Genomic DNA, 24,140 nt, shown 5'->3' with positions numbered 1-24,140 from the left:
CATTCCCAGTGATGGGGAATGAAGAACAAACACAAGCTGAACCTACCTAATCTGAACCAACACACTTGTTCCCCACAGCCCAGGAGCCTTTCACCCTCCACAGCAGCTCTGCATCAGCAGGGGCTGTCTCACAAGAGCAGCCTTCTGGGATGAAAAATGAACAGCAGCCTGTGCTGCTTCATCACCTCTTCCCCAGCCCTGCATCCCCCAGCAAAGCTACAGAGGAGGCAATCTCCAGAGTCCAGGCTTTAAAGCTACCACAGACAGAGAACAGGGACATCCTGACTGCTGTCACCATTTCCAGGCACATTTATGTGAGTGGTGGCTCCTACTCATGCCCATTCCAGCCCTGCCACCCCCAGAAATCCAGACAAGCATTCCTGGCATGCCATGGACAGAGTGCCATGGATCACTCTGTTTTCCTACAAAACAACCACTTTCCCACCCAGGAAATTGTGGTGAACTACCCATGGGAAGGAGCAGAGACAATTACCCTCTGTCCCTGCATTTCCTGACCAGTGCCCACCACACTCCAGCCAACACAGACAGACCAAATCCTGCTTAAAATAACCTTCCTGCAGAGAGGATGGGGCTGGATGTCTACCACTAACTTGTCTGGTGGTGCCATGGGACTGGCACTGAGCCCCCCACCCACCACACCACCCTGCTGGGGACCAGGATGGCCAGGGATGGGGACAGGACGTCTCATCCCAGCCTGGTCACAGAGCCCACAGCTGCAGCTGCTCTGTGGGTGCCTCACCATCCCTGCTGGGAACTGCTGAGGCCACACCAATGTGCAAACAGGCTGAGCCAGGCCATCCAAACCTCAAAGCAGGCACTGGTCCATTTCCCAGTGTGGCCAAAAGGTCTGCTGGGGGACACCCTGCTCACACTGGGCAGTGACACAAGCTCCTGAGCAGCCAGCCCGTGGGAGAGCTGCACACATCCCAAGGGCACCAGCACTGTGGGGAACAGCCAGAGGCTCTGGGGTTCAGCTGGCAGGGAGGGGGGCAGATCCCATGGCCTCAGTGAGGGGAATGGGCAGAATGGGCAGGGGAATGAGAACTGCTGTGTTCCAGAGGTCTGGACACCACGTGTTGCATTTGCAGAAGCAATGCCAGGGCTGGCTGGCTGGCTGGAGTGTGACCTCAGGGATGCCTGAGATAGGCAGATTGCTCACTGGATTTCTTACAGCACAACCTAGGGGAAAACAGCTTTTTCCAGCTTTCTCAGGTTAGTAAATTCCCCTGGAGGCAGCAGGACCCTTCCCACTGGGGCCATGTACAGTCAGTGGGAAACCCAGATAAGTTAACTGGAGCCCCCTTCCAGAACAGGGACAGAGTTTCCTTCCCATAACTCTCCCTTCAGGATCCAAATGAGCATTTACTGTAGAGCCAGCAGTGGCTTGCCAGACCTCCATACCCAAGCCAAGCAGGCACCACAGGCTGGGGACAGCAGGATGTCCTGCACACACCCTGCCAATGGCAGCTCTCCCCAGTGGGTGGCACGGATGCTGCACAGGATGAGCCCCCACAAAGAACATGTTCCTTAGCAAAGCAGTTGAGATGAAGAAGGCGTGAGCTGCAGCAAAACAGTTTGTTTTACAGATTTCAACCTTCCCCTCTCCAAAAACAAGTTGTTCTGCAATGACAGTTCGAGCTTGCTCCCTTCACAAACATCAAAGGAAAATGCTTTAGCATCTCTGCCTTTGTTTTTCCTTTCATTCAGCCTAAAGTGCTCCGGGCTTCAGCCGACTTCCCAAGCTGCCTGTCCCCACCAGCACATACTTCATCAGCATTTCCCTTTCCTCCCTCCCTCCTCCTCAGGTAGTCCCAGCACCCCAGGAGAGGCAGTGGGGATGGTTTCTGAAGGAGTCTGCCTTCTTCTAACCCCTTCCCCAGAGGGCAGAGGACCCTGACAGGTCCAGAACAGCCGAGGGGAGCAGTTTCACACTCTTACCTCAGAGAGCTTGACACGGCCCTCCAGGAAGGAGCAGTCAGCAGCGTTGTGGGTGCAGATGTGGCGGTACTTGCACCAGTGGCAGGGGAAGGAGCCGTTCACGCAGGACAGGCAGCTGCAGAGGGACAGAGGTGGGCAGGGTTAGGGCAGCATCAAGGCAGAGTGCACAGGGACATTTCTTGGGATGCTTCAGCAGGACAGCATCCCCAGGTGATCCCGTACCTCGGGGTGGAAAGGATCCCTTATCCATGGGGCACGGGCCAGGCACTGGGAGGGAGATGCCTGCACAACCTGAACCCCCAGGCTTTGCCCATGGCAGGGTGGGGGGATATGGTCCTTCAGGCACTGCAGGATTTGTGTCCCAGCTGAAGAGGCCACGTTCCCTCTTCCTCTTGGTAGGCTGACCCTGACCACCCCACTCCAGCAGGGGCTGAGCTCCAGACTTTGGGAGCTTTATTTGGGTTCACTGAAAGGCGATTTTAGCAAGAGGCAGCAGAACAAGGGCTCTGCACCACGGGGGAACAGGGGAGAAAGGGCCAGATTAATGCATGCTCATTGAGAGGAAAATTATAACTGGCGAAAGGTTGGGTCAGATTAACATTTCAGGACTGTAGGGCCTTTCAGGCACTCACAATAGGTTGTGTGTGACCCCCTCCCTCAGCCCCCTCAGCCCCAGCCCTCCCCAGCCGCGCCTGCGTTGTGCCTGTGGCTTCCACCCTTCCTCAGCCCCAGACACTTCCATCTCCCCCCCAGCCTCCTCTCAGGGCTCTTTGTGCACAGGGATCACTCCTGCTCCCCTCTCCCCATCTTTTCTGGGGGTGTGTTCAGGACCCAAGGATGCCAGGAGCCCCCATGCTCTGCTTTCCATTCCTCTTAGCAATGAAACCAGCCCCAGGGACCTGATGGCTCTCCCCAAAGCAAGAGGGGACACACACAGTCCCATTCACAGGAGTGGCACCTTGACAACCTGGCTAGCTTCCCTTGCTAACCCCCTCCCAGGCACCCCTGTTTGCATCCCACAGCTGGAGGGAGGCTTTTGGGGGTTTCCCCCCTGTGAGGAGGGAAGGGGCAGAGAGCCCTCCCTGCCATGCTGTTTTTGGGGGCAGAGCAGACAGGTCTCACTTTTAGTACAGGAGCCTTCACAGGGTGGGTCTGCACCAGGCATGCCTGTGCAGCCCAAGCTGTTCTCCTGAGGAGGAGATGGGAGAGCTGCTGAGGCATAGGCTAAAAGGCAGTAAAAATAATCAGCCTGGCTTTTAAAAAAAAAGAAAGAAAAAAAAAAAAAGAAAAGAAAAAAGCAGCAGCACTAGTTTTCACCCTAGAAGGCTCATACCTGCTCCTCACTGATCCAAGCATCAAAAGGATCAGGCCCAAAGCAATTATATTTAAACAAAGACAGGCTCTTTCCCTGAACACAGCTCTGGCAGGAGGCAGGCAGCCCTGCCCAACCCAATCCTCCTCCTAATCACAGCTACCTCTCTGCCTCAACCCCTGGGAAACGACAGGAAAACACAGCATCACCCTGTGAGGCAGCAGAAAGACAATCTTCCTGGAGAAGATATCCTTGGTGGCAGAGCCTGGCATGCCAAATCCCTCACCCTCCAGCAGAATTGTCACTCTGGAGGTGTGGGGACCCGAGGGGGCCACAGGGCGAGGGCAGCCCAGGGTGCAAAGACACACCCAAGGCTTTGCAGGAGCAGGTCCCCCTGCCTGCCCTGGGGTTTCACACACCATTACATATACAGCAAGAGCTTCCCAAATCCATGCACACACACTAAGGAAATATTTAATTAAGCTGCTTGCAAAGGGGGCTGGAAGTCATTTCCATGTTTCGCTCACATTTTCACTTCCAAATGAACAGCCCTTTTAGCTTTACCCACAAATATGCTAATTGAGATGCTCCTTATGCAAATATATGCAATTTTATTTCAGCTGCAGAGATTCAACTTAAAAGCAGAGCCCCAGCCTCCTATCTCTGACTGCTTTGATGGAGGGAGGTGCAGAGGGTGGGGGAAATAGGGAACACAAACAAAGGCAAAGGACAGTCCTGACCTCCTGCTGAGGGCTCAGGCAGGACCAGTGGACAGATAAATCCAGGATATGGAGGGGCAAGACAGGGAACATACAGATTAATCCTCATGGGAGTAGCTCAGCCCCAGAGAGGTCACATAAGAGAGAAGCACAAGCAGCCACAAGCCAACTATCAAGCTGCAGCATAACCTCTCATGAATCCCCCCCCACCATCCTCCAAAGAAGAGATTTTCCAATCACCAGGTCCTTCAGGGTCTGCAAAAAGACTGCCCAGTCTTTCTACCACCTCACAAGGCATCTCAAAGCAGCTGGGTGAGTTCCTGATGCAGCCCTGCCCCGGGCACCCCAGCCCCAACAGCTGCAGCTCCACTTGCAGTTCTTCAGGGTCAAAGCCAAATCTTGGCTATTTCAAGACCCTCCTCACCTGAGGCTCTCCTTTGCCATTTAAATATTGCAGGTCCCAGCTGGTCTCCCCTTGTCAAAGGATCTCAGGTTATCTCCACATACACACTGAGGTGCATGGTTCCCCATTCCTAATTTGGCCCTCCCAGTTGCTTCTGACTTAACTGAGCCATTCCTAAAGCCCCATCCTCAGGGATGGCTTCCACACTCTCCCTTCTGCCATAAGGACATCAGATGCCACTGTGAGAGCACTCCCCACACACACCATGCTCTGCAGCACTTCTGCTGCATTTAGAGCCAGTCCAGGTCAAAGTGGTGAGTAAGTCAGCACTGGGTGCCAGTAACATGGTGAAACCCTGCTCACAGCCTGCCTGGCTCCTGCTGGCCTCAGCACGGCTGTCTGACCACCACAGCACCCTGCAGGGCTGCCCAAAGGCCAGGAGAGGAGCCGAGGCAGGGCTCCCTGGCTGTGGGTCAGGCTGGGCAGCAGGGCTGGGGCTGTGTCCCAGGTGTCCCCGTGCCACGCTGCGCTCCTGGCACGGGCACAGGCTGCTCGGCAGCACGGTGCCATCTGCGCCGTCTCTCTCCTTCCCACGGTCAGGCACTCTTCCCTCATCACTCCTTGCCTAAGAGGCTTTCATCACTCCTGGTAATTAGAGGGAGGCTCTCCTTCATGTGTTGAAGTGTTCCGCCTCCCCAGAGCGTGCCAGCAGAGCGAGGAGCCCAGGGAGGCACCGGGGGTGGGGGTGCAGCGCCGATATGGACCCACAGCTTGTTCCCCATCTGCCTCCTCCCCAGCCCTGCCAGGGGCCAGGGAGATGAAGCCCAGGCGAGGCAGGGAAAGGGGGCCAGACCCACTGGCAGTGCCCTCCTTGCCTCCTGGTGACCTCATGAGAGAGGCATGGCACCAGCCTCAGAGCAGCATTTCAGGGTCACTCTGTGCAAAGTGCCCCATCCCAAAACAAGTCCAGGCTCACTGCTGGCCTGAAACCTCCCCCAGGCAGGGCAGGCATCCTTGCAGGCAGCAAAGCAGCTCTGCTCAATTTTGGGTGCCCCAGGGTCAAAGCCAGAGCCTCTCCACAGCCCCCACACTTCCCCACATCTCACCCCACAGCTGGGCCAAAAACTCCCCTCCACTTCCATAAATGATCCCAAATTTGGTAATGCCATGCTAGGGAAAGGGCTGCAGAGAAGCAGAGATGCAGACAGGGCAGAAGGACACCAAAGACCAGGGTGGGTACAGAGCCAAAAGCATCACTGCAGGATGAGCCCAGAGCCAGGGGTAGCTTCAGGGACTGACTCCTCCCTGAGTGTGCAGGCACCTTCAGTGACCACAGAGAGGTTCCAGCTGTCTCTACACATGACCCAAAGCAAAGCTGTAGCTGATGGGAAGTGTGGAGAGCCAGCAGTGCTGGATCCACACTCCTCACTCACTCTCCTTCCTGCACTGCCAGCCCCAGGCATGCCACGATGCCACGTGCCCAAAGGAGCCCAGAGCTCTTCATCACACTGAACAGCAGGGGCAGAAAACAAAAGCAGCATCCAGAGGAGTGAGATAAGCCTGAGCAGCAAACAGGAGCAGGACAGGAGGTGTCCTGCAGGCACACACACACACACACCAAGGCTATTTCCATGGCACAGCACGTCCCTGAAGGAAGGAAGGACATGGAGTGAAGGGCAGGGAGGAGGAACAGGGGGAAGTTGAATGGCACCAAGAGCAGAGCAGGGGAGGTCCATTAAGAAGGGAAATGATAAACACAGTGTTGATGAAAACAGCATCTGCACAGGCACAGCACAGCCGCCTGTGAGCCCCCTGACTGTTCCTCAGATCTCCTCTTGGCAGGAGGATGCATCCTTAGTGAATACTCAGCTCCAGCACAGCCTGCATCTGGAGCAGCAGCTGTCAGGGCTGAGGGCTGAACTGCAGTGCTTTGGGCTTTAGATCCATCTCTCTATCCTAGGGAGAAGGGGAAATCCTAAAGAGCAGTGGAAGCAGGCTCTCAGTGTCCCCCCAGCCCTACACAGACCCACAGGCAGCTTCCTCCCTGGTGCTCAGGAAAGGCAAGGGGGGGAGTCAGCTCTGGCCTCCCTCCATCCCTGCCCATCTCAATCCATTTCTACCCTTTCTTTCACACCAACCCAATTCTTTTCCATCCCTGCCAGCTTTTGCCAAGGTCCTTACTCACGGGGCAGTCCAGGGCATCCACCATCACACTGGAGGATGCAGAATCATGGCCTGGGTTTTTAAGAGAATTTTCTTGAAAGACACTCAGCTGCCTCCCCTTACAGAAGCCTAAGACCAGGCTGTACCAGCCCTCCTCATTCACAACATACACGATGTAAACCAGGTTATCCTGAGCTGTCTCTGGGGCCATCCTACAGGATTTTCCACCTGCCCCAGCTCAGGAACACACAGGGATCTGTTACCACCACACCATTCAGCCACAAAAACTCAGATACACTCACTCAACTGCTTGCAGCCATCTGTCCATGCCTTTGAAAAGAAAGCATCTGTAAGCATCTGGGAACAAGCAGCAATGGGCCAACAGAGAAGCAGCCACTCCATGTGCGGGCAGAAAGAAAGGCTGCAGAGGGGAGCCCAGAGAGGAGCCCAAGGATTCCCTGGACACCAGAACAGCCCAGCCCTGCCTTACCAGCACAACCCTGCTGCTCCCAGCCCTTGGGACATGCATTAAAATCCCATTTACTTAATGGAGGCTTACAGGGAAAGCCTGACCTGTGGGATAGAGACACAGCAGAGTCACATCTCTCCAGCCTGGAGGAGTTAGAGCCATTTGGCATGTCTGCCCTTGCCCTAGCATCAGAGAAATTCAGCACCCTGAGCTGATGGGACACGGGTGTCACAGCTGTCACTACACTGAGGCACAACCACAAGGCTGGTAGCATCATGGCCACTCCTGGACTGGAGACAAGTTTCCAATATGCTTGGATTCCCTCTTGGAATCAGACTTGCTGATATGATTTTCCCCTTTTCCCTGTGCCACACCTGGATTTTTGCTTCCACATTGCAGTGGCAGGACATGCTGGTGATGAGCTGAGCACGTTGGTGCTTGAAAAACCAGCAGCTCTGCAAAACCTGCCCACAGAATTGAAGGAAGCACCAAAGGCTCTCATCTTCTTCCCCATTCCACTCCATTTGCCAGCTCCCTTCCCACAGCCACACACTCCAAAAAGCCAAACCACAACAGGATTTATGAAACAGAGTTTCCAGAGGAGAAATCCAGCAAGGAAACATGGAAACAGCGGGAAGAAATAAATACATCTTGCTATTCCCTGGAATTGCTCACTAGCTCTCTGTGAGGATTCCCTACTCCCCCACCTCACCAGCAAGCTCTGCCAGAGGCAGGCAGGGAGCCTGGTGTTACATCTTTATCTTAAAAGGGGACTCATTTCCCCACAAATGCTTTGAAGAAGGCGTTTAACTCTGACAAAGACGGCCTCAACATCTGCCTGTGCACGCGCTGGACTGGTGATTCATTGCAGGATCAAAGGTGCTGAGCGCCTTCAAATGCTGCACTTGATCAGTGTCCCATGGGAAACCCCCACAGGAACCCACCCAGCCCTGCCACGGGGGTTTCCACCTCATCCTCCAGTGCAGGAACCAGAGCCTGTCCCCAGGAGCTGCAGACAAGCCTGTGGGCAGCCCTGCTCTCCACTCCCTCAGCCACCCACATCCTCCTTTGCAAGGGCCCCATTTCCCTGCATCAAGCCCTTGGTTTCCACTCCCCTGTTAAGCCCCACAGCTCAGGCAGAAGCATCCCCTGCCCAATGCCCAAGCCTTTAGGAGCAGGATGCCCAAAAGACACCACTGCCTGAAAACACATGCCAGAGCTCCTCAGGAGCCCTGAGTACATAAAGCTGGGACTTCCAGAAGCTTCCCAGGTAACTCCTGAAAAGGAATGAAGCTCCAGAGAGGATGCAAATTCCAGATCAGGGCTCCCAGGGACCCTGCACAAAGTATCCCAGGAGCCACTGATGCTGGTCTGTGATGGGCACAGTTCCATCACACAGGCATAAAGCCCTGCATTAACAGATGGAACAGCTTTGGAGCTCTACCTGGAAGGCACCCCCTCTGCTCAGAACATCACGGCCAAACACACAGGCAGCACAGCCCCCTCTGTACTCTCCTGTAGAAGTGATCAGATCCATCTTCCCTTCTGCAACCCCTCCCTTGACCAGGCAGGCCCCAGCAGCCCTTGAAAATGCATGGGAAGAAGACCTGCCAAGGTGGTGGGAAACAAGAGAGCCAGGATGCTCACACAGCAGCAGGACCAGCCCCACAGCCCACGTTTTGCTGATGCCTTTCCACATGTCTGCTGAAAATAAGAAGGGTCAGCCTCTCCCTGGTGAACATGGTGGAGCTGCATTGGCTTCCCTTGGAGCTACCCCAGCTGACATCAGCAAAGAGCTGCCTCACTAGCCTCCCATCTCTCCACAACCACCTGAAAAATCTCACTCAAACACTTTGTCCTCATCTGAGAAATGATTTGACATGCAGAACTCTGCCTTCCAACCTAAGCAAAGCCATCCAAATATAAAAAGAAAACAACACACAGTGATCAGAGATCTCCACAGGAAAAACATTAGCCTCGTGGAAAAGCACATTGTTCCTAATACAGAATTTATCAGGCTGACATATAGATTTTCCTGCACAAAATATGAAACCTCTTTCTGAAAGGCTATTAACTCCAGAGAGATCCATTAAAGAAGTCTGTCTGCAAATGGTATTTAAAAGTATTGCATCATCCCAGGAGGTATTGTCATGCTCTTTGGCTACAATTCGACGGCAGGTCACATAGTTAAAACTATCTCCAAGCCCTAAAACTCTTGATGTCAAAAAAATAATAATGTTCAGCAGCTTAGAACATGGACTTTTCTATCAGCTTCAACTGGAGCCATAAATATTAATGCATCCATAATTAGCCTTTTTAAATAATGCATCCAAAATTAAACATCAACGCAGTAATAAATCAGTCAGGCTCTTTGTTGTAGGTTTGTTTCAGGGGGGGTAGGGGTTTTTTCCCCTCCTGTGTCAGGCACATAAAATAAAATGCCAATTCCCTCATCACCTCTCCCCACCGGACCACTGATTGGACCAAATCTGATGCCATTTGTACTTAAAAGTCATCTTTCTTTCATTTACAAAAATAAAAGTCATATCTGCTTTTTGATTTGCAAAATACTGACATGCAGCCAGCCCGAGCCAAAGCTGAGCTAATGTTACTGAAACCACAGGATGTGAAGGGAGACAAAGCTCATCTCAGAGTCAAGGTGAGGGAGAAAGTCAAGTTTGCAAAGTCTCTCCTCCCAGGAGGAGCCCTGTTCCCTGTGCAGAGAGCAGGAGGGAAGCAATCCCTGTGATGCAGAAACTTTGCAGGGCTCTCCTCTGACACACCCCTCCTGGAGCTCCCTGTGAGTGGGTTCCCAGCCAGGGCACCTGCAGCTCACCTGCTCTTCCCTGATCAAAGGGGAAACTCTGAACAGGTTTTGGAGGTGTGAACTCCAGCAGAGCCCACAAGCCAGGCCCAACACTTTGCAAAATGACATCCAAAAGAGATCACTTGGCATTTGCTTGTCTACAATTACTGATCAGCCAGAGCTCCACCATCCATGGCGGGATTCTGGCAGAGAAATGAAATCTCTTGCATTCTTGAGCTCCTAATTCTTTGCCCAAACACATCCCAGCATGAGCTCTGACGGTCCTACAGCACAGCACAGCCATCCCCCCCTGCTCAAGAACACTGTCTGCAGCTCCTCAGCAGGAGCTGTGGTTTGAGACTTTAGACACCTTGCTTAGACAGCACATCAATAATCCACACCTCCTCTATTTTATCAAACGCATATCTCAAGCTGTCTAAAAACCCTTACAGGAGTAGATTTCACAGCAGCCTGACAAGAAAGCAAATTCACAATTACTTCCAGTTAGGAAATTCTTGGGTAAACGCCCCAGGACATGTGGCATGTTCCATCCCATGTTGCTGTAACTTTCCAGCTCCCTCTCCAGCAAGCCTGGGAAGCAGGTACCGTGGCAGGAAAGTACAGGCTTCTCCTCTTGCATTGCCAAGTCACTCCTATTAACTGTTTCCAGGAATAACAAGACACTTGGCGATTTCAGTCACATGGATTGATTTCTACAGTCTGCAGTGCAGCAAACTCGTTTTTTTCTTCCAAAGTTTTGCCAAACCAAAGCCCTGTTTTTACATGAGGTTCAATCCTGACGCTACATATTCCCACACACCCAAACCAGCTGTGGGTGCTCTGGTCACTATCCCAGTCTACACAGGCAAAAGGAGGAGGTTTCTCACTGTAAACAACACTGTACTCAATTGCCCTTTCCTCTTGCAACATCAGCACCCACAAAGCTGAGAACTCTCTCTCCCAGTCTCACACCATCCCACCAATCTGTTCCTGGAGCCCTCCCACAAAGTCCAGGCCACTTACGATTGATGGACGCTGCAGTTGTAGAAAACAAAATCCACAGAGGCAAATTTCTTCCCCGTCTCCTTGGATTTCAGGTAGAGCTTCACCACTCGCTTGTCCCCTGCAAGAGGCCCAGGCAAAAAAAGACATCAGAAAGGACACAGTGCATGGCCTAGCATTCAGTGCAAGGCTTGTGATGGACTGGAGGGAGCTGGGCATCACCACTGAGTCCAGATAATTAACAAAATCCTCCAAGTGTGGCAATAAAAGTGTTCATCCACCCCCATTCAGACATGTAAGGGGCCAGCAGAGCCCAAGTACAGCTCTGAGCCCCTACAGCTAAACACAACCTGCTGGCAGGGAGACTGGGGCCTTAGGTTATACTGGGTGTGCTGAAGGAGTGTTTAATAGTTTTGGGGTCAGGAGAATGCCTTAGACCCCATGGTCACATCTACCCAGGAATGGTTCACAGAGGGAAATAGGGCCAGGGTGACCAGGAGTGCTCAGCAAGTAAAATCACAAAGTGGTTTGTGTTGGAAGAGACCTTAAGGATTATCTAGTTCCAAGCCCACTGCCATAGGCTGCATCCAAGCAGCTGTGCCCATGGCTTGGAGGAGACCAAAGAACCAGCCTCCCATGAGCAGCAATTCCTTCTCCTCCTATATCCCGAAAACTCAAGTGGGGTTCAGAGTCCGAGCCTGGGATCACTGTCACAGGAGGACTGTCCTCCTCTGCCTGTGGGGTAACACATGGGACATTTGTCTCAGGCTTTCCTCCACTCTGGGGCACAAGCTCACCGCGGCCCCTGGTGATGGGGATGACATCCTTGGCAGAGGGAGAGCTGCAGTAGATCTTCCCATCCTCAATGCGGCTCTCGGACTCGGTGAAGTCTTCAAAGGAGCAGTTCACTCCTGCTGACAGGTCTGGGACATTCCAGGCCTGCAGGACCAGCTAGGGAGGAGAGGCAAGAGCATCAACACAGAGAACTGGGAAAATAGGCTCCTCTGTGTCTGCTATGTGTAAGTCTAGCCAACAGAAAAGACCAGGGGGTGCAATCCCTCCTCTGCCACCCACACATGGTGAGGAGACCTCTCTGGGCTTTTGCAAGGGAGCCTCATCCATGCCCCTCCCTGCTCAAGGAAGGAGCACAGGTTTAAATGGGTTAAGAGCTGGAATGACTCACAGGCTCTGTCCTCTGCCCTTGACACACCACAAGCCACTATGCCTCAGCTCTCTACAGAGAACAAGAACAGCATTGGGACTGAAGTATGTTGCACAGAAAGGCAGAAAGGCACCCATTCCAGCAGAGGCGAGGAGGGGAAGAATCCACCTCTTCCTTCACAAAGTCATCCCCAGGGTCAGCAGTTCTCACTTTACAAAACGCTCGCCTTATTTCTAATTTGAATTTTTCACAGCTTCCAGCCATTAGTTCTTGTTATGCTTTTCCTTGATAGATTAAAAAGCCCTTTAGTCCCTGATATTTGCTCCTTGTAAAGGCACTTATACTCTGTAATCAAGTCACCTCTTAATCTTCTTTTTGATAAGCTAAGCAGATTGAGCTCTGGAAGTCTCTCACTGCAAGGCATTTTCTCCAGCCTCCAACTCATTTACATGATGTTTACGGGAGTTTTTCAGTCCCTCCCTTTGAAAGCTGCACTCCAGTCCAAGCAGAGCATCCCCATGTCATCCACCCCAGACCTCTGTGCAGCATCCTGCCATCAGTATGGAGATAATTGATAATTACCCCAGGAGTGAGAACGCTGCCCAGCTCCTGGCTCCATCCCAGGAGCATCAAGAGTCCACAGCAAGGGCTCAGCCCCAGCACCACTTTCCAGGACACCAGGTGAACACCTCCATCCATGGTTAAATTTAGACTGGGCAATACCAAACCCCAATTTCTCTGCTAAACAGCCCCACTCAAACCCAACTGCTCTGAAGGAACTTCACCCACACCAACCCCCAGTCCTAGCACCCCAGCAGGTCCCATCTGCAGCCATATCACATCTATCTCCACATTACCAAAGAACATTTACCCCTGCACAAGTCCTTTCCAAACTGTTTCCATCCAGTGACAGTTCCCCTCTGATGAGAACTTTTTGAGATCTGTCACAGAGCCAGTTCTTAATCCACTTAACACGTGCTTTATCAATATTGTGTAATGCTAATTTTTAATAAGAACATTGTGTTGTACCAAGTCAAAACCCTTGCAGGAGCCTAAAGACATCACATCCCCACAGTCCCTCTTCTAATTCAAGTCATAAATTCACCAAAGAGCAAAATGAGGTTTGTCAGACACAAACCCACGTTGACTGGCATAAATTATATTCCCATCCTTAAATCACTATCAGGTGTATTCTGAACCTGTTCTTTTTCTTTTCTTCTTCTAATTCTGAAGTAAAACAAAAGAGTCACTGGCTATTTGGTCCTTTATGCATCTGAGAAAAAAAAATACCACCTTTTCTGTTTCTGGGGCTTTTCTCAACATTCAGTTATTTATTACAAAGTCATATTATTACATACATCCCCAGGCCACAGAACTCCTTGGCCAACTTCTTTAGGATTCCTGAGTGCCAGATATCTAGACCTTACAGTTTATTACTAGTATATGCTGTTTCTTTTTCTCTTCATGGTGCTAATGGCCTGAAAAATACTTCAGGGAAGTGCCTCATCCTTTCTGCCTGCACAGAGAGAGAGCAGCAAGTTGAGCATCAAAGCCTCATCCCAAAATATCTACTGCAGGCTGGAGTCAGAGACAGTCTATTGAACTGGAGCTAGATTGCTGGCCTATGAACGGCATTTCTGATGGTCATGCTTTATTACAGAGAAAAATATTTATTGCTCAGTTATGTCATTTCTGAATAATCATCACCTGGTTTACTATCTCCATCAATATGGAGCCAACGGCCCGCCCTCATCGGTGCCTTGCACTTTGCTCTGCTTTGTCTCAGACCTCTCTTCCCCTTTTTCCCTATTCACTGTACAGTCATCAGTTATTTTTAATTGCCTCCAGAGGGTCAGGAGGTGGCTGGGAGGAGGCTGAGGGAGCAGAGGTGCCTTACCGGGACCTCGGACATGGTGACGGAGATGTTCCTGGGCTGCACGGTGAGCTGCACGCACTGCTGCAGCTCCGAGGCGAAGCGCTGCGGCTCGTCCGCCCGCTCGCACCGGTCCTTGCGGGAGCAGCTGCGGGGAGGAAAGCACCGTGGTGAGGAGGAGAATCCCCTGGGCCCCTGCAGGGCCTTGGGCTGGCACCACGGCAAACAGACCCTGATATTTGGATAAAAACGAGAGCAAGCTCCCGAACTAAAGTGATTTCAGCATTTATGATAAGAAGAAGAAAGGCCTAAAGCAGGGGGGCCCACGGGCCGAGCAGGAGCGTTCCTGTCAAGGATGCTGTAGTGCCAGCACTGGGGCTTCTTTTCAGTCCCCAATGTCCCCAGATGGAGAGGCACGGCTTCAGTGGGTCAGAAGCCCCTTTTTATCCTGTTTTTTGTCCCTTTGGATTGGTTTCTTTTTGGATCCCTCATTTGCATGAAGGTTTAAGGCTCTTGATTGGCCCATTACAGTTCTGTCCAGACTGGCTCGTTTCACTTGGGGGGTGCTGCACTTTACTGAGGTGTGTTATGGTACGTTGAGTACCCTATTTCATATAACTACCCTTTTAACCCCTTTTACAATATAATAACCAAACTAACAGTACATGCTTAATGATCTCTCAACTATTTTACAACAGTTTCTAACCTATTTTTAACACTTTGGCATGGAAACGATGCCCAGGTACGGACCTCGGATGACTGAGGCCCTTACCAGAGTTCTGCTCTCCCCTGAGACTTCAGGAGTATTTTATATTCAGTTTTTTTATTGGCACAAGAATGCTAAACCCAGGAGCCCACGGGCACGACGTGCAGGCCCTGGCAGCAGCTTCACCATGCACAGCCTGGGCACCACAGGAGGGAATGACTGACCCCTTGAACCATTCCATCTCTCAGCATTTTGGGGCCAAAGTCCAGGAGGGACGCCCCCCAGCAGTGGGGATGGACACATTTTGTCAGCTGTAGGTCACAGGCAGAGCTGCAGGGACAATCCTGCTGTACTCACATGTTGTGGAGGACACACCAGCCGCAGTGGGGGTCCCGGGAGCCCAGGCACAGCTCACAGCTCTCGTACTGCTCACAGCTCTCCACCGGCACACGCGTCACCTGCGGGGAGCAGGCATGAGTGAAAGGGCTCAGGCTGCTCTGCCCACACCTTGACATGGCAGAGACAGAGCCAGCACAGGCTCACCCTGGCCTGTTAGTGGGAAAGCATCACCCACCACCCTCACCATCACCCACTCCTCTCCCAGGCCCAGGCAGCACATTTGCAGGAAACACTCCCACCCCAGAGAGACTTTTATTCCAAAAAAGTTCTTTTCATTGTTGCACCTTAGCAGTATTTGAGAGGGGGCTGGGCCAACTCAGCTCTACATGGGCTCCCAGTGCCAGCCAGGCACCCCATGGCTGCTGCAGCCCTGCTCTGAAAGGGTTACCAGTCCTTTATTAATTGCTCCTCCAGATTTGATTAAAATCCCCTCATTCTCCAAGCCCTTCGAGCTCTGTTACAACTGTTCATTTAATTACTTTCCACCAGCACTCTGATAACACCGAGCGTACTAGGGAAGAGAGTGGGCTTTATTAAGGAGAGGGGAGGAGAAGAGGGAGGACAGGGAGGGGGTGCAGGAAGGGGGTTCCTGCTTGCCTGCCACAAGGAATCTGCAGCACCAAGCAGCTGCCCATGCCTGCTGTGCTTGTGCCTCAGTTTCCCCACTGCTCCCATGGGGCAGCACTCACTCATTAATGAAAATTTGCAAACTTCTCTACTGAAGGCTAAACCTGGGGTGTTCTCCCTCCAAACAGCACAGCAGAGTACAGGCTCAGCATGATGTCTGCAGGGCTGGGATTCACTGGCCAACCGGTCCCCCCAGGGTGGTGAGGACACCTGTACTGTCCCCATTTGTTTGTCCCTGACATTGCTTTAGGCAGGTGGTGGCAGAGGGTACCCCCCTGGCAGACCCTGCACAGACAAATGTCAGGTCCCAGAAACTGTGGTGGTGCCTGGGGGAGATCCCCAGTCCAGGTCAGTGCAACTGCCCCCTTGGCATCCACTTCTCCAACATCTGCCCTGCAGAGGGGAAGCTCAACTGAGCAAGCTCTGGGACAGAAACAGCCAGGGATGGAAACACAGCCCAGGACAGCTGCATGGAGGAGCCCAAATGCAGGTTCTGCCCCACCTGGAAAGCTGCATGTTTCCTGCAGCAGAGCAGAAACCAGAAACAGCCACTGGGAGGAGGGGGAAAAGAACTCTGCTGTCCCCTCAGGACTGTCTAGACAAACCTGCATTCCTGCTCCATCGTCCTTTCCCCTCCCAAGCCCTCGGGCTGGTGGCCAGGAGACTGTGAGGCTCCCAGCTCTGCTTGCAGTCCCACTCACACACACACACACATAGCCCTGGCTGGGCAGAGGAGCAGAGGTGCTGGGAGACACAGCACACCCCAGCACAGCCACCCTGTGTCACCCACCAGAGCCAGAGAGTGTCACCACCATGACAGGAACCTGCTTCACTCCCTCCAGTTCAGCCCATGGGTGGATGAACTCACACCAGCAGCCCTCCCACAGGTCATGGGGACACTAAGACAACCAAAACCTATCATGTACCCATCTGGTGCCAGGATGACAGCACCAGATCCAGATTGGGTCTGTACCTCCAGTTAGCTCAGCACAAGCAGAGGCAGGGACCGTGGGATGCACACCAGCACCAGCCCTATGTTCCCTCTGCTCTGTCATGCAAAAGCAGCTGCTCCAGAGGACAAAAAGCTGTTTGGAGCAAGGAGCTCCCGCTGACCTGCAAAACCCTTGCTCAGGAGGGGACGGCCAAAACAGGGAGGAGGTTTGTGGCCAGCCACTCACAGCAAGGAAGGGTCAGGAAGCCTTTGGTCCCCAGGGACCATGGGAATTTCAAGCAGCTGCTGCTAACAATTAAAGCCTCAGGACAGTGTTTCTGCAGGGAGGAGCTGCCCCAGGGTCCCTCGGCAGCTCCAATCCCAGGAAGCAAAGGCCAGCCCCTCCACCAGAGATCTGCCCAAAAGGCTTCCCAGCACTCAGGACTGCAGTCTAGGGCTGCAGTGTGGGCTGCCAAGTCAGGAGAGCAGAGGACTGCTGACCCCTCCCCTTACCTGTTTCTCAGTCATGGCATAGATGTGCTGGCGGTCAGGGCTCAGCACCAGGTCTCGCAGGATGGAGCTGCCCTCGTGGGCCACCACGTTCTCATACTGCAGAGCTTGGTGCTTCCTCTCGGCTGGCAAGTCCACCAGGATCTGTGGGGAGAACAAGGGGGGATGAGAGCATGATCCCTCACACACCTCAGCCCACCCAGGATGGGGGATACAGAATGTGCCCCATTAGGGACACCAGCCCTCCATCCCACAGCAATGGGGTGACTCCACAGCCCCTGCAGCACAGCAAAGTATCAGCTGCTCTGCAAGCATTCCAACTCTCCAGAAAACCAAACTGCAATGCCTGCCTTGCCTTACTACATTTGTCTGGTGAATTTGCACCACATTCATGCTGATGGCATTCGTCTCCCTCCAGGGAGGGAGGACACATCCCTGGCTCTCACATTTCACACCACTACGTGCTGCTGCTCAGCCCCAAAACCCCTCCAAGCTGTAGCATGGAGCAGATGAGTCCCCAGCTTGCAGCAAAGCATCAAACCCTGCCTTGCCCCAGTGGTGCTGAGAGCAGCTGAGCTCACACAGCCCACAGCCCGAGCCCTGCCAGGCAGGGACACTGCACACAGGCTCCGCTCCTGTCCGCCCATCCATCACAGGAAACACTTGGACTCGTCACCGGGGAAGTCAAGAGGGTCTCAAGGAAGTTGGAGGTCAACAGAGGTTCAGAGAGAGCCTTTGTTCCCTGAGCAGGAACATGGTGAAGGCTTTAATCTTCTTGTGGCTCACAATTACGTTAAAGCTCTTCCTAAGCACGCCAGTTCCTGCTGCCCCAGCGATCAGCTGCAGGCACACACCACAACAGGGCTCAACTCAGCTCTGCCACTGGCACACCCTGAGTGGCACCTCCACCAGCCAGAAGTACTTTGTGCTCATGCCATTACTTGTGATACCCCCAGATTCAGGCATGGGACAGCCTTCAAGGGGGACAGAGCCAGAGAAATGCTGATGGGATGGGATGGGATGGGATGGGATGGGATGGGATGGGATGGGATGGGATGGGATGGGATGGGATGGGATGGGATGGGAGCCACATCAGCCATATATTCTGCAAAAATCCCAGTGGTAGACAGTGAAGCACCATGCCCAGCAAGATGGAGCAAACTCTACCTGTGATTATCTCCACACTGCTGCTGGCACACACAGAGACCTGGTCCAGCATCCCCCTCTGCAGGACTCAGGATTCCCCCATAAGAGAGGGGCAAATTGGCTGCTTGGAAGCACCCCCCCTAAATGCATCCCACAACCCTGCCCTGATTATCACACCCACTCCCACAGCCCAGCACATCCATGACCACCCCTTGTGCCCCCATCTCAGCAGCCTGGCCACCTTGCCTGCTCCTGCAGTAAATTGCTGCCAGCATTTGCACAGCTCCCAATCAGGAGGACAGGGGCTGGGAAAGCAGGATCCCGGTGTGCAGCTGATTAGCATGGAAATGTATGCGGCTCACAAACAAACCGGGGCCCGTTTAATTAGAGCGGCGCCTTTGATTCACTGCCAGCCTCCTGCATGCACCAGCCCCGGATTATTTTTAGGCAGTTTTACAAAACAAATGTATTTAATTAAGAAAGAGACCCCTGAGCAACCAGAGAGAGATGAGTCCTGCACAGCAGTGAGCAAAGGGGCTGCCCTCTCCCCTGGGATGTGACAACTGGGCTAGCAGGGCCAGGCTAACTCTTGGGAGCTCATGGCACAGCCAAAACCCCCTGTACCTCCTTCCACAGGACTGAAGAGCCTTCATCATAACCCAAAATTGTCCTGGTATTCCCCCCCACCTTCTCAGCATCCTTTGCTAGACCCCTGCACAGACTCTGCTCCCCATCAGCCTCGCACTTGGTACCACTGTATGCTGGGGAACCCAGGGGTGCTAAAGCCTCTGCCTGCCTTTCTAACAGGGGTATCTTTCTGCCCAAGTCCAGGACCATGTCTGTGCCTACTCCAAACAGATCAGAGGAGGCTCAGCCCCGGACATCCACAGCACAGGGCTATGTGGCACCCCTGCCCAGCAGTGTCCCTTGCTCTGTGGTACCCAGCATCACCCCCAGAGCACAACCCTGCCTCCCCACATCTCCTCACAAGTTCCTCCCCTCCCAGTGCTCAGTTTCTCCCCTACAAAGTCCTCCCCAAGCCAGCTCTCTGGAGGAGAATAACAGAGAGCAGCATCCCTTCCACTCCCCAGCAAGGCACCATGTCCCCACCCCACCATGGCAAAGTGACAAACACACCTTTCCAATCCTTTTATGGGCTGCAGTTGTGGCACAGAATAATCGATACAGTTTCACCCTGGTTCTAAAATAGATCTATGGCTGCGTGTGGCGCTGGCAGTAATTTTTAACTAGCGGGGTAATTTCCCCATTACATTATTGCACTGTGCAGTGCTGGGAAAGAGAAAGAGATGTATTAAAAAAACAACAGACATGATGCACTTCCAGTTAATTTGAGGCTCCAGGAAGAACCTAAAAATACTCTCAGTAGTCAAACGGGGCTGGAACCCAGCCTGACACACGTCAGGATGTTCTGGTGGGGCCATGCACACACAAGAACCCTTCTCTCTAGCACCTCTCCCCCTGTTAAGGATAACCTGTAGGTGTGTTTGGGAATCAGGAAAATTAAATTTGGAAGAGTTGGTAATCAAGATGTTTTCTGGTTGGCCAAAGTGCAGGGCACAGAGGGAGACTGTGAGTTAGCTCATGGTAGGAAAATGCATCTTAACACTCCTCTCCAGCATGAGGAGATCACAGAATCACAGAAAGGTTTGGGTGGAAGGAAGCTTATAGTTCATCTAGTTCTAACACCCGTTCCAACTCCCTAGTTCCATTGTACCATGTTGCTCAAAGCCCCATCCAACCTAGCTTGAGCACTCCTGGGGATCCATATCTTCCACCTCCACAACTTCCATGAGCAACCTGTGTGAGCAGACAGACCCCAGACTCCCCCACTCCAAGCAGGAGCAGCTGCCCAGAGCACCCACTGCTGAGCAGAGAGGTGGAAATCCAGCATCAGGGCCCTTCCAGCAGGGTTAGCCCAACATGAACCTACCCATCCTGGCCAGCAGGACAAGGATGGGCACTTTGGACTATAGCATGGTAGAGCAGCACAAGGAATGCACAAGGAATGCACAAAGAGCCTCCCATCTCTTACAGACACTGGAAGGGGCTGAATTCCTCCCCCTCCCTGCACCCAAGGTAGCTGGGAGCAGGGAAAGGGGGAGAGGATGCAGTTTAATCAGAGCAGACCCCCTCAGAAACACTCTCCTTCCTGCCCACCCTGGCTGCCTTCCCACCCAGGGGAAAAGACATTTACCATAAATAAATAAATAAATAAACATATTAACCTTTCTCCTCATCCTGACGCTGATATAATTACCCAATACTAATAATTACTCACACTAATTTCTTGCTCAGGATTCCTGCCCTCACTCCTGCCTGCCTCAGGCTGGCTTCAGGCAGCAACTCAGTGGTGATGCCTCCTCCCAGGAGCTGCAGGAGCCCCAAGGGGCAGCCACAGCTCCCGGGGCTGTACTGAGGCATAGCAGCAGGAGTGAGGGTCTTGAAGGGCTGCTGCCTTTTTTAGCACATGGGGAGGGCCAGAGGCATGGAATTAAAAACTCCCTGCTTGGGTGAATCATCTCAAAGCAAGCCCAGGGGCTGCTCTGCCAGAAACCCATAGGCACGCCCTCCTCACTCAAACAATGAGCCCATCCCCATGGGGCCAGCACCCAGAATAAATTCACTCTAAGAGGGGTTGAAGAGCTGCACCCCCAGAAACTGAGAATCCTGTCAAAGGAAGGGTGAGGGAAAGGACTGGGGGCAATACCCCAAGCCCTAGAGACCCTGGTGTGATGACTGACTGCACACTGCATGCCCCAGCTGGGAAAATCCTCTCCTAAGAGACCCAGAGACGATTCCTGGGGATGGCTTTGTCTTGGCTGGAGAAAGGAGCTGCCATCCCATACAAGGCTTTGGGGGAGACAAGCACGTCACCTTGCTAAGAAACAGCTCCTTCCATGGGAGCACGCTTCTCCCCCAGGCAAGGTGCCCTTCAGGCTTGCCCAGGTGAGGAGGCCCTTCCCCAGGGCCACAAACACTGCTGGTCAGCCAACTGCCAGGAGAAACATCTCCCAACATCCTCACAGCAACGGGGCACAGGGCAGAGAGGAGCCAGCTTTTGGGAAGACAGGCAATGAGAGGAACATGGGGCAGCAGCCATGACCTGGCACCTACCCAGCCCTGGCAGCAGGTCCAGAGGAGGACAGGGCTTTACAGCTCAGTCTGGGCCAGGGACACCAGGTGGAGAGGGAGGAAGCACAGCTGGAGAGGGAAGGCAGCTGCAGACATGCCAAGGCTGCTTTTGGATTTAACACATGCCAGCAGAGCTCTGTGCGGGGTCTGGGAGGTGTTTGGGTGGCCACTGGCTCCTCACAGCATCAAACCCTCATTTTTGGGAGCCTACAGAGAAGGCCCCCAAGAGACCCAATCTCACAGGGGACACCCCTAAGCCCAGCAGCAGGAACTGGGGGCCCTGCACTGCCCCACAGCCAATCTTCCTGCAGGCTCTCACCCCAGCCCTACATCTCCCCACACCTCCAGGCTCTCCAGGCTCCATCCTGGGTCCCCAGCGGTCCCCCCAGCCCCCTCCCCCGGGCAGGAGAAGTGCTCAGTCAGGCTTTGTACTCTTATCAGCGCGGGGCTGTGATTAATTCACAGCGGCTGGCAGCAGCTACAAGAGGAGGGCGCTTCTGCCCGCCTGCCACACTTCAAAGGCAGGGACTTATCTGCCTGAAACACACTCGGCAGCCTTTTCACAGGGACCCTTTCCAGTTCCACAGGGCTCGCACGGCACTGACAGGCAAGGCAAAGAAAGGCTTATTTATGGGAGTGCATTTCAAAGCCTCCCCTCTTCCCTCTCAACACACGCTGGGGGATGCACAGAGTTCCCCAGCCCCAACCATCTCCACTGGGGACAGAGACTAAACAGGCAGGGACAAGACATGGCTGTGAGGAGAGGATGCTGGAAAGAGGACCCTGCCCTACCTGTGCCCATGTCCTGGTCCCCTCCTGGCCTGTCGTCTCACCAGTGAGCAGCTCTGTAGCACCAGGCTGAGCTGGGAGGAGGAAGATGCTTTGTCATGGGTGGAGGGCAGAGTGCAGCCCCAGGAGTGAAACCTTCCCCTCCCAAGGCCATAGGTGCTCACAGCTCAGGCACCGTGGAAGCCCCAGGCTCCCACACCCAAATCGGCAGGTGCCAATGTCCCCTCCCTGAGAGCAGGGCCATCTGAACACCCCCAGCATTCTGCTTTGATTTTGGCACCATCCACCCAAAAGGCATAGGATAGGGCAAATATAACCAGAAGAGGAGTGGGTCCTGGCAGAGCTGCCCCTGCAAGCCATGGGGCCACCTCCCAGAGGCAAGAGAGGGCCTATGCAGCCTGGCCACACCAGGCAGAGGTGACAGCTGCTGCGGGTGTCACACAACACCACGCTGACAAACCTGCAGCAGGAAATGGCACATCCATGTCCAGCCAGGGGGGCTCCTGGGGAAAGGGATGGCCTTGGGGGGGTCAGCCTGCAAAGCCCCTCTTAGCACATGGCCTGGGTTCACCCCAAGGCAGTAAGAATGTGGGGACAGGGACACCAGCTGCCCCTCCACATGCCTTTCCCCAGGACAAGCAGCTGCCACACACACGCCCTTCTCCAGTTTCCAAAGGAAGGGAAAGGGTTTAAATTAAATTTCTGGATCAGCTGCTCCAAGGAGACACAATCTCTTTTTCCTTTCACCCAGAAAGGTGCAGCAAAAGGCAGGGACAGGAGCAGCTGCAGGGCCAAGGCATCATCTATCCCATGGACACAGCCCTGGGACCTGGGTGCTGCTGGAGAGGGGGACACTGGCATGCTGGGGGCCAAGAGCAGGGAGGTCAAGGCAGTGGCTCCTGCTCCCTCCCACTGCATTTCAAAGTTACCAAACTTTGGTGTCTGGGGTGGTGAGGATTTGCCTCTGGATAACTAGGAAATGGCCATTAAGAGTGCCTCAACCTCACTTCACCAGGGTTAACCCTTACAGTGCCCAAATCCTTCACCAGGGCTGACCCTTACAGTGCCCACCAGGGCTGACCCTACAGGTGCTCTGTGCCACGGGGCAGGAGCCAGACACCAGAGGAAGGGAACAGAGAGCCAGCAGCAGGGCCATGGGCAGGGCTGTGGGGATGCATCTCGCAGGGGCTTGTCCCAGGGCTGATGACAGGATGGGCCCCACAGAAACATCCCAGCTATGCAGGGCAGGCTGGCAGCCGACACCCCGGCTCCCCCTGCCCCCCCAGGCGGCTGCCAGCCCCTTCCCTGCCATCCCAGCAGCTGCCTGCACAGGAATGCACCAGGATCAGACACACACCTCCTGCCAGACAGGCAGGCAGCTGCTTGGATCTGGCAGAGCTGGGTTCTGTCCTCTCCACCTCCCCTGCAGGAGAAGTTTCACTGATGGCTCACACAGGGCTGGGATGCTCCTGCCTCATCACTAACCTGCCTGATTCCACTCAGTGAAACCCATTCACTTGATAAAGATGAGTACAAGCCAGGCTTTTGTCCTGGGCCCAACATCACCCTGAGTTGGAGAATATTGGGACTTTAATGATATTGGTACAATAAAGCAAAAAACAAGGAGATACTTAATCTAAATCCATGCCCAAATGCTCAGCAACAAATCCAGCACCTCACCCTCACTGGCAGATGTGACACAGGTTCAGCAGCTGGTTTCAAAGCATGTGTTACTGCCAGTGTGTCATCCCCAGGCAGGATCCTGAGCTCAGCCATGTGGGCTGAGGACAGACACACTCACTGCACCTCTCTGGGAGGTGGGGTGGGAACTGGTGAAGCTCTGGGGTTTGCCATAGGAAAGAAAAGAGAGAAGGAGGCAGGGCAGCATCCCTGCCCAGCAAGCCCCCAAAACACTCCAACACCTTCCCCAGAACTTCTCAACCGCCTTTTCCTTTCATTTGAACTCATTTCCATCTTTCCCTCTTGTTCAGCCACCCACACAAGTGGTGCT

The 24,140-nt window shown here is 53.6% G+C and overlaps 1 protein-coding gene across 2 annotated transcripts in view; it reads right to left on the bottom strand.

The window, feature by feature from the left end:
* Positions 1-24,140, bottom strand: part of PLXNA1 (plexin A1) — a 115,581-nt gene that overhangs the window by 48,988 nt on the left and 42,453 nt on the right. For both annotated transcript variants that reach the window (XM_077184814.1, XM_077184815.1), the window contains exons 4-9: positions 17,045-17,185; positions 14,932-15,032; positions 13,893-14,016; positions 11,631-11,784; positions 10,855-10,954; positions 1,960-2,074 (exon numbers count right to left, since the gene is read on the bottom strand). In XM_077184814.1, coding sequence (XP_077040929.1) covers positions 1,960-2,074; positions 10,855-10,954; positions 11,631-11,784; positions 13,893-14,016; positions 14,932-15,032; positions 17,045-17,185 — 735 coding nt within the window. The remainder of the gene's footprint in view (positions 1-1,959; positions 2,075-10,854; positions 10,955-11,630; positions 11,785-13,892; positions 14,017-14,931; positions 15,033-17,044; positions 17,186-24,140) is intronic.

This window comes from Agelaius phoeniceus, chromosome 11, assembly GCF_051311805.1.
Source record: "Agelaius phoeniceus isolate bAgePho1 chromosome 11, bAgePho1.hap1, whole genome shotgun sequence".
Classification (NCBI taxonomy): Eukaryota; Metazoa; Chordata; class Aves; order Passeriformes; family Icteridae; genus Agelaius; species Agelaius phoeniceus.
This window is presented reverse-complemented; position numbering and strand designations above follow the sequence as displayed.